This window comes from Panonychus citri, unplaced genomic scaffold (genome assembly GCF_014898815.1).
Source record: "Panonychus citri isolate SS breed McGregor unplaced genomic scaffold, ASM1489881v1 Contig00136, whole genome shotgun sequence".
In the NCBI taxonomy this organism is placed as follows: domain Eukaryota; kingdom Metazoa; phylum Arthropoda; class Arachnida; order Trombidiformes; family Tetranychidae; genus Panonychus; species Panonychus citri.
In genome coordinates, this window is record NW_026515541.1 from 2,836,812 (window position 1) to 2,852,083 (window position 15,272).

Below are 15,272 nucleotides of genomic sequence, written 5' to 3' on the forward strand. Positions count from 1 at the left end.
GATGTTATCGCTTATCAAATATTTGAATTTAATTTTTTCTCTTGATCAACTAATTAATTTAATTTATTTTCCAACTGATTAGTTGCTGATATTTTCTTTTCAATTTTACTTATTACAAGTTTTATTATTGTTGATAAGGCTCAGGTTATGTCCATAAGCTCACTATTTACACTTTCAGCTGACTTTTTTGCGGCTAATTCGTGGCTTTTTAGGAAAATGATTTAATTTAATTAATTAATTCAACAATCCAAGATTATTTGGAACCTTGGATTCGTGTAAGTCCACATTTAACAATGAAATAAAAGCTATTAGCGGAAGAAGGAGCTGATTAGCTGTCGACAGCTATCGTTACATCAATTGTGTGACAGTTTGATTGTCCATAGTGACCCTTAATAGTGAAAACCTAACCGAATCTAATTTAAAGAAACAAATTAATTGAGCGATTAAGTTAATTTCCATGTGTAGCTTTAAACGTAAGCCAAAAAAAAGTAAGATGAAAGTAGAAAAGTTGAGCTTTCGGACATATCTAAAGCCTTACCGGTTAACTTTTCTTTGGAATGAGAATTATAAAATTGCCAAATATAAAATTATTTCCGTTTAACAATTTGTTTTATTTTCTTTTTTAATTTGGAAAAGTTTTCGACTAATTAGATTTATTTCTTGGTTTAACTTTAAATTTGAGTTCTTCAATTGGTCTTGTTGTTAAAACGAAAGACCAATTGATATCATCATAGTGTCGATTTGAATAAAGGTGAAAATGTTTGACAATTGATGAAATTACCATAATCATCTCGTAAATTGCGTATCGATAGCCAACACAAGCCCGAGGCCCAACTCCAAATGGAATCCAACAATTAAATGGAATTTTCTCAACTCGACCAGGTGACCATCGGTCAGGATCATATTTCTCTGGTTCGGGATAAATTTTCTCATTATGATGAATACTATATACTGAGATTAGATATTCTGTTCTTGGAGGTAAAAGGTGATCCTCATCGAGTTGAAATTTCTCCGAACCCGAATTACGGCCTAAAAGTTGCTGCGGGGCAAAAATTCGTAATCCCTCGCGAACACAACAATCAGTGAAATGCAATTGATTCAATTTTTCCAAATCAAAGGTCCACTTTTCCTGTGGATCACCAAAGACCTCAACTAACTCATCATAGATTCGTTGTTGGATAATCGGCTCGCTAGCTATTAGATTAAAGAAAAATAAAAGAGGCAAAACAATTTAGACTAGGGTAATTGTCGTAATTATCGAAACAATTAATCAACAATCAACTTACCAATACATGCTAATGTAAATAAAATTCCCGTTCGGACAGTTTCAAATCCAGCGAGTACGAAATTATTAATCTCACTTTCAACTTCATCAGCAGAAATTAGATTCTCATGATTAACTTGATTTGTTACATTTTGATTGACGTAAATATCAACAACTTTGGACAGAAAATTATTCTCGATACAATTTGGTTTAATTAAATCAATATCATCTTTTTCATCGATCGTGTTATTATTTTGGGCATTGTCGCTCACTGACCTTTTCAAACTGTCGTCATCTTTACTGATTGTTGTTTCACCTTCAGATTTAAAGCCTAATTGTCTGGTCACTTCTCGTTTGACCACATACTTGAATAATTTCTCAAGAACCTTTGACTGTCCGTCACTCATGTAATCAAGATATCGTGTCCAGGTGAATTCAGGCCACAAGAGCGGGTTGAAAGCTCTTAAAACAATATGCTTGGGAAATTGCAGCGTTACCTCAAATAATCGAAGAGCAGTTGATTCGAGTTTCGGTGATTCAGTTGAAATTCCCATTCCCGATTCGCAAATAACATTAAAAGTGGTCAGTCCAACTTCGTCATTGAAATCTGACCATTGGCCCTCTTCCAGTTTGTATAATTTATCGACCATTTTATCACAATGATGAGACATAATTGGGAAAAACTTTTGTAACATTTTAGTTTTTAAATTGATCTCACTGATTTTACGAAATATTTTCCATTTTTTTTCATCGGACATCATGAAAATGCCATTTCGAATTACCGGTAAAACTGCTGACATAAATATCGTCTTGATATTGTGAGCTTTAAACGCCTTCTAAATATTGGTAAGCAATTTAGAATTAATCAAATCATCAACAATCAAATTGTAATTCACAATCTTTACCTCAGCTAAATTTGGATTCTTAATGAAAAGCACAGGTATGAACGCGAGCCAAATGACAAAGTAATCATCGTTTTTAGTTAATTGCAGAGCTCTACGGAAAAAAGATCTGCTTCCCCCTGTGAATTAATTGTCTTGATTAATTTCTCTGTGTAGTAAATTGATTAAATTGATTAGATTGTACTTACATTTTTTAATCACTGCTTCAGGTCCACTGAAGTAAACCAGAACGTCACTAATTGTTACAGAATAAGATGGATACTTATAAAAGTGTCTCATCCAATTTCTGTAATCAATAATTAACTTTATCAAGTAGATTAAGATGATTGTCAATAAAATCCATGTAATGGTTAACATGATTGTTACCTAATTATTAACAATCCAATTGTTGATTCTAAAAAATCAACTGGTTGATTGAGTTAACACTATGGGCTTTCAATGACAAATGATCAGAGCTCAGGATGGAAAAATTTCCTGATTGTTGTTTAATTTGTATTTGATTGTTTGTGTTTAATTTTGTTTACGACAAACGAAAAAAAGACAATTAAACTGTTGATAATTGTGATCAATGGTTAAATTGTTGTTGAGCACAATTTAGCCTTAAGGGTATTTGTCTTTTTTTCCTGATTAACTTTTCATAACTTTCAGATTAAGTTAATTGTTGATCATTAGAGTTAATTAACTTCAAATCATATTTCACTTATTAAAATTATTCAAGTAAAAATGATTAAATTTTAATTGTTTGTCTCTTTTTTCAATAATGATACAAACTACAATGTAAATTGTGTATAAATTGTTTTAAATTGAGAGATTGGGAAATCTTGATTGATAATCAAAGGTAAATGATGTTAAGCTTAATTGCAAACAATCATGGTTGAATTAAATTGTTTTTATTGTATTTTAAGGTTTAATTTAAAATCTTGATGACAATTTAAATGTACAAGGTTTAACTGGTTTCAATGTTAATGGAAAAATCCAATCAATTGAACTGTAATGTTGATTAACTTGTAATCTAAATTGTTTAACAATTAAGGTAATCACAATTTTCATCTCAATCAATGCGAGTCTATAGCCAATGCAGGTTCGAGGTCCAATCCCAAAGGGAAGGTAACAATTAGTTGGAATTGATTGAATATTTTCAGATGACCAACGGTCAGGGTTAAATTTTTCTGGTTGAGGATAAACTTTTTCATTCCGATGAACTGAATAAACTGAAACTAAGTATTCAGTTGATGGTGGTAGACAATTAACTTCGTCTAATTGAAATGAATCAACTCCAGTGTTTCTACCAAATATTATCAATGGTGAAAAAAGCCTTAGGCCTTCACGAATACAACAATCAAGGTAATTAAGTTGATTTAATTTATCCAAATCAAAGGTCCACTCGTTTTCCTGGTCATCACCAAAAACGTTAATCAATTCATCATGAATACGTTTCTCGATTTCTGGTTCACTTGCTGTTAATCAAAAGCAAAAGGTTCTAATTACAATTAGCTCTCATCTCGACAATTTAACTCACCGATACAGATTAATGTCCATAAAATTGTTCGGACAGTTTCAAATCCAGCGAGGATGAAATTGTTGATTTCGTTTTCAATATCATTCGAGTAATTAAATTTTCCTCTTCATCATCAGGTAAATCATCTGGATCGTTATTCTGATTAAGATAAAGATTAACCAAATGAGAAAGTAGATTATCCTGAATGTGATTAGGCTTAATTGTTGAAAAGTTTTGTCACTTAAATCATCAGTTCCATCATGATGATGATTATTATTGTTCATTTTGATTGTGATCTAATTGCTTTTTGTCGGCAAATCTCTCGATCGGTTACAGATTTAAATATCGATTCAAATATTAACACTTCACCATCTGACACGTAATTAATATATCGTTTCCAAATGAACTCAGGCCAAAAGTAGGGGGACATCGTCCGTTTGACCAAATGGACTGGAGCTTTATCGATAATCTTAAACAATTGGAAAGCCGAGCGTTCAAGTTGACCAGTTTTCGTTGAAACACCCATTGCACATTCACAGATAACATTGAACGTGGTCAAGCTCAGATCATCAGTGAGATCGATCCAATCATCCAGATGACACTTTAACTTGTCCATCAATCGGTCAGCATGTTGGGACATAATTGGAATGAATTTCGATAACATTTTCGTTCGTAAATTAATCTCACCAATTTGACGAAAAGTTTTCCACTTTTTACCGGAGATCATGAAAAGACCATCGGCCACTGGAGGTCGAGCTGCCAATTGGAATATCGTCTTAATATTAAAGATTTTAACTGTATTCTAAGGGAGAGAGAGAGAAAAATAATCAACAACAATTAACTTAATCGTCGTTCTGATTGTTTATACTTCAACAAGACTTGGTTTCAAAATCCAAACCAAAGGTAAATATCCAATCCATAGAACAAAATAATCTGAATCCTTAGTGTGTCGGTAGATTTGATTTAGAAATGATTTGCTTGTATCTATTTAAATTAGGGAAGTTGATTAGCAAACAATTAACTGATTGTTTGTACTTATTTATTAGTCAGATGATCAAAGCCTTTGAACCAATCGCTTATTATGGTTACATAATCATTTAGGAAATTGTATGATGGATAAGAGTAAAAGTTTTCAACCATTCCGATAATCAACAATTAACTTGATCAAATAAATTGTTACGATTGTGATTAAAATAATTGAGATCATTTTGTTTGGTAATTTTTGTCGGTCGTTGATTAGATTTGATTAACAAAAAACAAAAGTTTACGAAAAATCAATCAAGTTAATCAAATTAACCCGTTGGTTTTTTAGATTCAAATGATTTAAAAAAATTTCCCTCTGCAATCAACATAATTAAATGTTAATTCTAGTTTAATTTAATAACAATTACTTAAGTAATTACCTTGATTTTTTGCCGCTCCTTTCACAACCTGTTTTATTAATTGTGATTGTTAAAAAGTTATTAACAATTAGTTGTTAATCATTCCCTAATCAATACTTAATCTTCACTGGTTATAAACATGAAGACATTTCCAATAACCTGAGAGCAATTAAATTAACTGAATTGAACAGTTAATTCAGTTATGATTCATTAGGCTTCAATTGTTAGTTAATTTGTTGGGAGGTTAATTTAATTGTTCAATCGGATTGGACAATTTTTGACAATTTCAATCTTTTTATACTTGATTTTAAATCATTGATTAGCTAAATTGTTGGGATGATTTATTAACAGAAATTCAATAATTAATTCGTATACATTTAATTACTTTAACATCATAAGACGAGGAAGTCAATTTAATTGTTATATTACCTTTATCAATTCAGTTACTAATTGTGAACAAAAAACTATTTCTCGACTTTCACTAATAGTTAATAATTCACACTCAAATCAAGAATGGCAATTTAATGATTGTCAAGCTGATTCGAGATCCATTTATTTAATATAATTAATTATCTCTGGTTGACTTATAATTGTCAAGGTTAACACAATTAACTGTTTATATAATACTTGTGATCCATTTTAAATTGAAACAATTATATAAAAGTCAATTTTAATCAAGCTTGGAAATTGTATCAATCAACTTAAATTCAGCTATTAATTTAATAACCAGGTTGATTTAATTTCGACGTAAATATCAACAACTTTGGACAGAAATTATTCTCGATACAATTTGGTTTAATTAAATCAATATCATCTTTTTCATCGATCGTGTTATTATTTTGGGCATTGTCGCTCACTGACCTTTTCAAACTGTCGTCATCTTTACTGATTGTTGTTTCACCTTCAGATTTAAAGCCTAATTGTCTGGTCACTTCTCGTTTGACCACATACTTGAATAATTTCTCAAGAACCTTTGACTGTCCGTCACTCATGTAATCAAGATATCGTGTCCAGGTGAATTCAGGCCACAAGAGCGGGTTGAAAGCTCTTAAAACAATATGCTTGGGAAATTGCAGCGTTACCTCAAATAATCGAAGAGCAGTTGATTCGAGTTTCGGTGATTCCGTTGAAATTCCCATTCCCGATTCGCAAATAACATTAAAAGTGGTCAGTCCAACTTCGTCATTGAAATCTGACCATTGGCCCTCTTCCAGTTTGTATAATTTATCGACCATTTTATCACAATGATGAGACATAATTGGGAAAAACTTTTGTAACATTTTAGTTTTTAAATTGATCTCACTGATTTTACGAAATATTTTCCATTTTTTTTCATCGGACATCATGAAAATGCCATTTCGAATTACCGGTAAAACTGCTGACATAAATATCGTCTTGATATTGTGAGCTTCGCCTTCTAAATATTGGTAAGCAATTTAGAATTAATCAAATCATCAACAATCAAATTGTAATTCACAATCTTTACCTCAGCTAAATTTGGATTCTTAATGAAAAGCACAGGTATGAACGCGAGCCAAATGACAAAGTAATCATCGTTTTTAGTTAATTGCAGAGCTCTACGGAAAAAAGATCTGCTTCCCCCTGTGAATTAATTGTCTTGATTAATTTCTCTGTGTAGTAAATTGATTAAATTGATTAGATTGTACTTACATTTTTTAATCACTGCTTCAGGTCCACTGAAGTAAACCAGAACGTCACTAATTGTTACAGAATAAGATGGATACTTATAAAAGTGTCTCATCCAATTTCTGTAATCAATAATTAACTTTATCAAGTAGATTAAGATGATTGTCAATAAAATCCATGTAATGGTTAACATGATTGTTACCTAATTATTAACAATCCAATTGTTGATTCTAAAAAATCAACTGGTTGATTGAGTTAACACTATGGGCTTTCAATGACAAATGATCAGAGCTCAGGATGGAAAATTTTCCTGATTGTTGTTTAATTTGTATTTGATTGTTTGTGTTTAATTTTGTTTACGACAAACGAAAAAGACAATTAAACTGTTGATAATTGTGATCAATGGTTAAATTGTTGTTGAGACAATTTAGCCTTAAGGGTATTTGTCTTTTTTCTGATTAACTTTTCATAACTTTCAGATTAAGTTAATTGTTGATCATTAGAGTTAATTAACTTCAAATCATATTTCACTTATTAAAATTATTCAAGTAAAATGATTAAATTTTAATTGTTTGTCTCTTTTTCAATGATACAAACTACAATGTAAAATGTATAAATTGTTTTAAATTGAGAGATTGGGAAATCTTGATTGATAATCAAAGGTAAATGATGTTAAACAATTGCAAACAATCATGGTTGAATTAAATTGTTTTATTGTATTTTAAGGTTTAATTTAAAATCTTGATGACAATTTAAATGTACAAGGTTTAACTGGTTTCAATGTTAATGGAAAAATCCAATCAATTGAACTGTAATGTTGATTAACTTGTAATCTAAATTGTTTAACAATTAAGGTAATCACAATTTTCATCTCAATCAATGCGAGTCTAAAGCCAATGCAGGTTCGAGGTCCAATCCCAAAGGGAAGGTAACAATTAGTTGGAATTGATTGAATATTTTCAGATGACCAACGGTCAGGGTTAAATTTTTCTGGTTGAGGATAAACTTTTTCATTCCGATGAACTGAATAAACTGAAACTAAGTATTCAGTTGATGATGGTAGACAATTAACTTCGTCTAATTGAAATGAATCAACTCCAGTGTTTCTACCAAATATTATCAATGGTGAAAAAAGCCTTAGGCCTTCACGAATACAACAATCAAGGTAATTAAGTTGATTTAATTTATCCAAATCAAAGGTCCACTCGTTTTCCTGGTCATCACCAAAAACGTTAATCAATTCATCATGAATACGTTTCTCGATTTCTGGTTCACTTGCTGTTAATCAAAAGCAAAAGGTTCTAATTACAATTAGCTGTTTCTCATCTCGACAATTTAACTCACCGATACAGATTAATGTCCATAAAATTGCCGTTCGGACAGTTTCAAATCCAGCGAGGATGAAATTGTTGATTTCGTTTTCAATATCATTCGGAGTAATTAAATTTTCCTCTTCATCATCAGGTAAATCATCTGGATCGTTATTCTGATTAAGATAAAGATTAACCAAATGAGAAAGTAGATTATCCTGAATGTGATTAGGCTTAATTGTTGAAAAGTTTTTGTCACTTAAATCATCAGTTCCATCATGATGATGATTATTATTGTTCATTTTTGATTGTGATCTAATTGCTTTTTGTCGGCAAATCTCTCGATCGGTTACAGATTTAAATATCGATTCAAATATTAACACTTCACCATCTGACACGTAATTAATATATCGTTTCCAAATGAACTCAGGCCAAAAGTAGGGGGACATCGTCCGTTTGACCAAATGGACTGGAGCTTTATCGATAATCTTAAACAATTGGAAAGCCGAGCGTTCAAGTTGACCAGTTTTCGTTGAAACACCCATTGCACATTCACAGATAACATTGAACGTGGTCAAGCTCAGATCATCAGTGAGATCGATCCAATCATCGAGATGACACTTGTCCATCAATCGGTCAGCATGTTGGGACATAATTGGAATGAATTTCGATAACATTTTCGTTCGTAAATTAATCTCACCAATTTGACGAAAAGTTTTCCACTTTTTACCGGAGATCATGAAAAGACCATCGGCCACTGGAGGTCGAGCTGCCAATTGGAATATCGTCTTAATATTAAAGATTTTAACTGTATTCTAAGGGAGAGAGAGAGAAAAGTAATCAACAACAATTAACTTAATCGTCGTTCTGATTGTTTATACTTCAACAAGACTTGGTTTCAAAATCCAAACCAAAGGTAAATATCCAATCCATAGGACAAAATAATCTGAATCCTTAGTGTGTCGGTAGATTTGATTTAGAAATGATTTGCTTGTATCTATTTAAATTAGGGAAGTTGATTAGCAAACAATTAACTGATTGTTTGTACTTACATTTATTAGTCAGATGATCAAAGCCTTTGAACCAATCGCTTATTATGGTTACATAATCATTTAGGGAAATTGTATATGATGGATAAGAGTAAAAGTTTTTCAACCAATTCCGATAATCAACAATTAACTTGATCAAATAAATTGTTACGATTGTGATTAAAATAATTGAGATCATTTTGTTTGGTAATTTTTGTCGGTCGTTGATTAGATTTGATTAACAAAAAACAAAAGTTTACGAAAAATCAATCAAGTTAATCAAATTAACCCGTTGGTTTTTTAGATTCAAATGATTTAAAAAAATTTCCCTCTGCAATCAACATAATTAAATGTTAATTCTAGTTTAATTTAATAACAATTACTTAAGTAATTACCTTGATTTTTTGCCGCTCCTTTCACAACCTGTTTTATTAATTGTGATTGTTAAAAAGTTATTAACAATTAGTTGTTAATCATTCCTAATCAATTTAATCTTCACTGGTTATAAAACAAGACATTTCCAATAACCTGAGAATTAAATTAACTGAATTGAACAGTTAATTCATTATGATTCATTAGGCTAATTGTTAGTTAATTTGTTGGGAGGTTAATTTAATTGTTCAATCGGATTGGACAATTTTTGACAATTTCAATCTTTTTATACTTGATTTTAAATCATTGATTAGCTAAATTGTTGGGATGATTTATTAACAGAAATTCAATAATTAATTCGTATACATTTAATTACTTTAACATCATAAGACGAGGAAGTCAATTTAATTGTTATATTACCTTTTTTCTTATTAATTCAGTTACTAATTGTGAACAAAAAACTATTTCTCGACTTTCACTAATAGTTAATAATTCACAATCAAATCAAGAATGGCAATTTAATGATTGATTGTCAAGCTGATTCGAGATCCATTTATTTAAAATGATTAATTATCTCTGGTTGACTTATAATTGTCAAGGTTAACACAATTAACTGTTTATATAATACTTGTGATCCATTTTAAATTGAAACAATTACATAAAAGTCAATTTTAATCAAGCTTGGAAATTGTATCAATCAACTTAAATTCAGCTATTAATTTAATAACCAGGTTGATTTAATTTCGGATTACTGTTTAATTTCATTGGAACAATTTATTTTTTCTTTAATCATTAATCATTTGTAAACAATAAATTGTTACAAGCGACGTCGTTCAAAGTTTGTCAGCTCAACAATTTCAATTTTCCGCTAATTTTTTTGTCGGCTTGAGGTTCACTTGTATATCGTCTTACCCATAAAAAACACCAACGTCCTCTAATTTGCACCTTTATTATTGACCAAAAAGTGTAACCTATTATTTTGTCGATTAATTAACCTGTTAATTAATCAAATTAATTTGAATTCGATTCTTTTTTGAAAGCGCCACTACTTTTGAGCCGAACAAAAAATCAGCTAAATGTTGATGTTTTGAGCTGACGGACACTTGTACTGTCTTAACGTTAATTGTTTCTCTTGATTTGTTTTTCTATTTTGTTAATCAGTGGATTGATATTTTCTAGGTACATTTATAGACATGAATTCCTTGGTACGTAGTGTGATTAATCAAAGGACTTTGAAAGGCCTACAAATGATCCAGAAGCGAGGTTACTCTTATCCGTATGGAAATAAATTCTTGATCACTCCACCTCGGACTCCAGTTTCGGTTACCGAAAGATGTGTTTGGTTTTCTGTGCTTTTTATTTCGGTAACTTCGGTACCAGCATGGATTCTGTACCATCTTCGTCTGTACCGTAATCAATCGTACAATGATTGGATCGAGTATCAAAATAGATGGTCAAGTAAAGATTAATCATAATCTTACTAATCCTGAACAATTTTTTTCCTCATTAATCATTTGAAAACAATAAATTGTTTCTCATCAGTGAGTTTGTTTTACGCTTTAAATTGTTTGAGCTTTTTTTCTCATTGTGATTACATTTTAATTGTTACAATTATTACAAGATAATTAAAAAAAACGTAACTAGTAAAGAACAATTAAGAAACTGATTAATGTGATATTTCAATTGTTGATGATGATTGACAATGATTTGGGTCGTTTTTTTTTAAATAACAAGGTAAGTATTACATTGTCTTTGATTTAATTTGGTTCATATGACAATGAAAATTGTTGTTGTTGGTGGTTTGAGATGATGATTAAGTAAAGGTGATGGTGATGGTGGTGGTGGGTAATTGAAGGTGGGAATCAGGGAGATGATAATAGTTAATTTTGAATCCAGAATCAATGGCCAATCAATTTGTTTTTATCCATCATTTTGTGATGATGTTAAATGTAATATATATGAAAAAAAAACAAAAGGAAAGATGTTGATAACATCTTGTAATATAATAGTAATTAGTTAATAGTAACAAAAGGTTTTCCTTGGTGGTGATAATTAATAATCAACGAGACAGAATCATGGTAATCATTAATAATAATAGTAATTGAATTAAGGAAGGAAAGAAATCATATTTGTATTTGTAAAATCATTTCTTTTCACATTTACTTAATGAGAGGAAACTCTAAGTAAGCAAATCTGAAGGTGGAAGAGGGAAAAGATGACAAAGAAACAAGGGTGAGATTGAGGGAGAAAGAGATAGATGAGAGAGTGGGTGGAAAATGATAACAACGATGGCAAGATGCTAGGAAAAGAGATGATGATAAGATAGAAAAAAAAAAAAGATGAAGAGGAGGGTGAAAACAAGATTAAGAAGAAAAGGAAGAATTGAATAAGGAATCAGAGGGAAGAGGAGATTGAAGATTATGATGATAAATCCTGGATGAAGATGAATTAGTTGAAATTGTCTAAAAAAGGCTATGGAAGGGATCACATGTTGTAGGCGACATAAATTGGATCCAATTGATCGGCAAGGAAACCATCTCGAAGGTGCATCCTTTGTTTTTCTCCACGACTGTTGATCGGTACAACTCCTGGATCTACGACAACAACCACCCCGACAATCATTTGGTGCTCCTCGAGAACCACATTGGTCACTAATGGTACCAAATCTAGAGCTTCGTTTTCATTACCGTCCAATTCAACTACAACAACTAACAAGTTTGTCCAAGTGAAAATTGCACTAAATTGATGTAAAAAAAAGAGAAGTAACAAAAAAAACAATAATTAATAATAATAATTGAAACGGAAAATAGTAAACAAATTAAACTTCATCCGGTTTATAATTGCATGGAAGAAGTAAAAAAAAAACAAACACGGAATCACAGATTAATAAATTAAAATTAATGACGATAAATTGCAATTCTTACCATTCAGCAATCTTTTTATGACACCTTAAAACGCTGTTTTCAATATCAATCGGATGATATCTCATCCCACGTAGCATGATAGTCTCATCCAGAGCTCCAACAACAAATATGGCATCATGAAGTTCTGCAAGTTGTAGAAACAAAATAAACAATAAATTAGTGAAAATTAGTAAACAAATAAATAACTAGATTAACATAAATCAAGACTAAAGTTAATCTTTTCCAAAGGGTTTAGATTAACGAGTGGAAATCGGTGGTAATTCATCAGTGAGAATTATTTTATTTTTTATTATTTTCTCTTTACCTCCATCAGCTTGAACAGATTCAGTTCGCCTAAGGAAACCCAAATAACCCGTTCTTGCATAAACTTGTGAAGTGTCACCAGTTGTAAGACGAGCGTTGAAATGATCATTTTGTAGTCCATCTTCACCGTAAACGGTAAAATAACCACTTGCTGAATGTGGAGCTTGAACCCAAATTTCACCTAAATTAGTATCGCCACAATGTCCACGAGTTTCTGGATTAGCGATTATTACTTTGACTCCAGGTAAAAGTTTACCCGATTCCATGAGACATAGACTATGTGGTGCACCTCTTTCGACAAGGGTAACCCGATCATTTCGAAGTGCCCTCATGTCGACATAAACGGTTGTTGGATCAGGACTGGACGCTCCTTGTAAACAAAGGGCGACATTTACACGACATCCAAAAGAAGTACTAACAGCTCTCGTTGAAAGACCAAGGGAGGAAAATAATTTCGAAAATGAATTGGTTAATGAAACTCGAGGCCGCTCTTCGGCGACAATTACACAAGTTCGTACACAGGCCAGATTTACACCTCGTTGCTATAATATAGAAAGTAAAAATAAATAAATTTATTAATTATTGAAAACAAAGATACAATCAAATTGAACAAAGACCCGGAAGGAAAGCAGATATCAAAATATAATCATAATTATCATCCTCATCATCACCGTCATCATAATAACATCCAAAAAAGGTAGGAAGATACATTTCAAAGTCAAAAGCAGATTCGATCATGAAAAAAATAGATATAAATAGAATTGTAATTTAAACCCAATCTTAATCATCTTTAATCAACATGCAAACAAACACAAAGTGATAATAACTATTATACACATTGTATACGAAATTTGTGTTGTGTCAAGGATAAGATTAAATTGTTGTATATTCTTGATAATTCAGTCACTTGTAAAGTGTCAATTTAAATTAATAACATTTGATTAGAATTAGAAATCAAACAATAAAGAATAAGATTCAACTTGTATTCACCAATTAAGCATAACCTTTAACACTCAAAGTGGATAATAATGTTAATCTATCAATGAAAGAGTTACCAGGAAAATCATTTGCCTGAAAGATTGACAATCATTATCATCTAATTGATAACTGCAAAAATTGAACTTTTCATCCTCTTCTTTTGTTTAGAATTGTTTTTATTTTTTCATCTTCGTTATCATCACAATCATCATCATCATCATCTGCTGTTACTACTCCATCTTCCAAGTTTTTTACACGGAAACAAGTAATATCTTTGAATGGAAGCATTTCTCAAGTGAATAACAGATGATGATTATGATGATGATGAGATGATAATGATGAATCATCCAGGTAGAATCAAGATTAAGGTTATGAAGGTCAGCGATCTATTAATTAGCCTCAGGGAGAATGGGGGAAATTTTCTCATGTTGATATTTTACTTTTCTTAATATCGGTTGAAAAAGATGATGATAACTCTTACTTAAAGAATCAAAGAATTCAAAGTGACTCATTTCTTATTAACTTTCAATTTAAAACTGATCAATCTAATTATTAATAAAATAGCAAAAACTAATTGGGTCGACTAATAACCTTTTCCGACAATTAAGATAAATTGAAATGAATTTTACAAAATTAATTATAGCTGAAAACTGTCAAGATAATTATCTTCAATATGTTATTGTTATTAGAAACTATTAATTATCAGAATAGTGTTAATCAACTAATTGGCTTTTCTCATTCAACTTGCTACTCTTGAACTTATCAAGTAAATGGTAATAGAGATGAAGATCAGAAATGGGATGAGGATGAGGATGAAGATGGAGGTAGAGGGAGAGAGAGAGAAGGCAAGTGAAAGTCGATTGATCGATCAATTTAAATTGCTTATCTAAGAAAAAAGAAACAAGATAAAAAAGAGAGAAGATAAAACGATGACTATTACATCAACTATTGCTTAGATTTCTCTTCTTTCTCTCATCTTCTTCATCTTTTCTTTTTCTAACACAGTGACGATGATGGAGATGATAATAAAGCAGAGAGAGAGAGAGAATGTCTAATAAAAAAGTTCAAGATATAACCTTAAGCCATCAAAAAGAATCTCTTTTTTAAGAGGTTCCAAGTTAATCTCATAAGGTTTTGTGGTCCCAGTGTTGAGATTTTGTTGTTTTCATTATCAACCATTGACATTTAACCGAGAACGTGAAAGTATCAGTTGGATATACAAAAAAAAGAAAGATGATAGAAAATGATTAAGTTTTAGATGGATTAATTTAATGAATTATCATCTTAATCATGATGATGGGGCTACGAGATGGACACAGACAGAGAAATGGAAACAAGTTAATGAGTTACCAAAAGTTAATCAAGGTGAATACTGCAATCAATTGACCTCAAGTTTTAGATTGTTAATTATTTTGCTTTCTTAATTATAACCTTCAAGGTGAAAGGGATGAGTTGCTGTTTAAGTTGTTGATTAAGTTCATCTAATCCAGTTCCATCATCATCACTTATCATTATCAGGGTGAGTAACAGGAATCATGGATTAGATAACACCTCAACCATATGACCAAAAGAAGGAGGAAGATGAGGAAGACATTTTTTCACTCTTAAAATGATGATAAGATGCTACTACCATCTAATGATGATGAGATTCTCCCCGTTACCTT

At 31.0% G+C, this 15,272-nt stretch overlaps 4 protein-coding genes across 4 annotated transcripts; all 4 read right to left on the bottom strand.

Moving 5' to 3' along the window:
* Nucleotides 1-591: 591 nt before the first annotated feature.
* LOC128392486 (probable cytochrome P450 4ac1) lies at nt 592-2,638 on the bottom strand. Its single transcript, XM_053352514.1, has 4 exons — nt 2,355-2,638; nt 2,170-2,285; nt 1,287-2,100; nt 592-1,194 (listed from the first exon to the last, which is right to left on the bottom strand). Exons 1-4 carry the CDS (start codon nt 2,521-2,523, stop codon nt 644-646), a joined length of 1,650 nt encoding a protein of 549 aa, XP_053208489.1. The 5' UTR covers nt 2,524-2,638; the 3' UTR covers nt 592-643.
* Nucleotides 2,639-2,889: 251 nt separating this feature from the next.
* On the bottom strand, nt 2,890-3,737 carry LOC128392513 (cytochrome P450 4c3-like; the record flags this gene model as incomplete). The annotated part of the gene is made up of 2 exons (XM_053352540.1): nt 2,890-3,623; nt 3,686-3,737. Coding segments are annotated over 2 exons (597 nt in total), but the record flags the coding sequence as incomplete, so codon positions are not given.
* A 3,671-nt stretch (nt 3,738-7,408) lies between these two features.
* On the bottom strand, nt 7,409-9,439 carry LOC128392144 (cytochrome P450 4c3-like). The gene is made up of 4 exons (XM_053352124.1): nt 9,056-9,439; nt 8,885-9,000; nt 8,038-8,818; nt 7,409-7,971 (listed from the first exon to the last, which is right to left on the bottom strand). Exons 1-4 carry the CDS (start codon nt 9,228-9,230, stop codon nt 7,427-7,429), a joined length of 1,617 nt encoding a protein of 538 aa, XP_053208099.1. The 5' UTR covers nt 9,231-9,439; the 3' UTR covers nt 7,409-7,426.
* A 1,134-nt stretch (nt 9,440-10,573) lies between these two features.
* On the bottom strand, nt 10,574-13,195 carry LOC128392532 (disco-interacting protein 2 homolog C-like). The gene is made up of 3 exons (XM_053352564.1): nt 12,632-13,195; nt 12,328-12,451; nt 10,574-12,140 (listed from the first exon to the last, which is right to left on the bottom strand). The coding sequence occupies exons 1-3, from the start codon at nt 12,960-12,962 to the stop codon at nt 11,888-11,890; spliced, it is 708 nt and encodes a 235-aa protein (XP_053208539.1). The 5' UTR covers nt 12,963-13,195; the 3' UTR covers nt 10,574-11,887.
* Between the last annotated feature and the right edge of the window lie 2,077 nt (nt 13,196-15,272).

What these genes read in the sequence shown, in the direction of transcription:
- LOC128392144 (XM_053352124.1), bottom strand. Translation starts at nt 9,230, where the DNA reads ATGATCTCAATTATTTTAATCACAATCGTAACAATTTATTTGATCAAG. An exon ending in TGAAACCAAGTCTTGTTGAA is followed by an intron (nt 8,819 to 8,884) that starts GTATAAACAATC and finishes TCTCTCCCTTAG; the next exon opens with AATACAGTTAAAATCTTTAA. An exon ending in ATGGACATTAATCTGTATCG is followed by an intron (nt 7,972 to 8,037) that starts GTGAGTTAAATT and finishes TTTGATTAACAG; the next exon opens with CAAGTGAACCAGAAATCGAG.
- LOC128392486 (XM_053352514.1), bottom strand. Translation starts at nt 2,523, where the DNA reads ATGTTAACCATTACATGGATTTTATTGACAATCATCTTAATCTACTTG. An exon ending in AGAATCCAAATTTAGCTGAG is followed by an intron (nt 2,101 to 2,169) that starts GTAAAGATTGTG and finishes ACCAATATTTAG; the next exon opens with AAGGCGTTTAAAGCTCACAA. An exon ending in ATTTACATTAGCATGTATTG is followed by an intron (nt 1,195 to 1,286) that starts GTAAGTTGATTG and finishes TTAATCTAATAG; the next exon opens with CTAGCGAGCCGATTATCCAA.
- LOC128392532 (XM_053352564.1), bottom strand. Translation starts at nt 12,962, where the DNA reads ATGAGGGCACTTCGAAATGATCGGGTTACCCTTGTCGAAAGAGGTGCA. An exon ending in ATCTGTTCAAGCTGATGGAG is followed by an intron (nt 12,452 to 12,631) that starts GTAAAGAGAAAA and finishes TACAACTTGCAG; the next exon opens with AACTTCATGATGCCATATTT. An exon ending in CATAAAAAGATTGCTGAATG is followed by an intron (nt 12,141 to 12,327) that starts GTAAGAATTGCA and finishes ACATCAATTTAG; the next exon opens with TGCAATTTTCACTTGGACAA.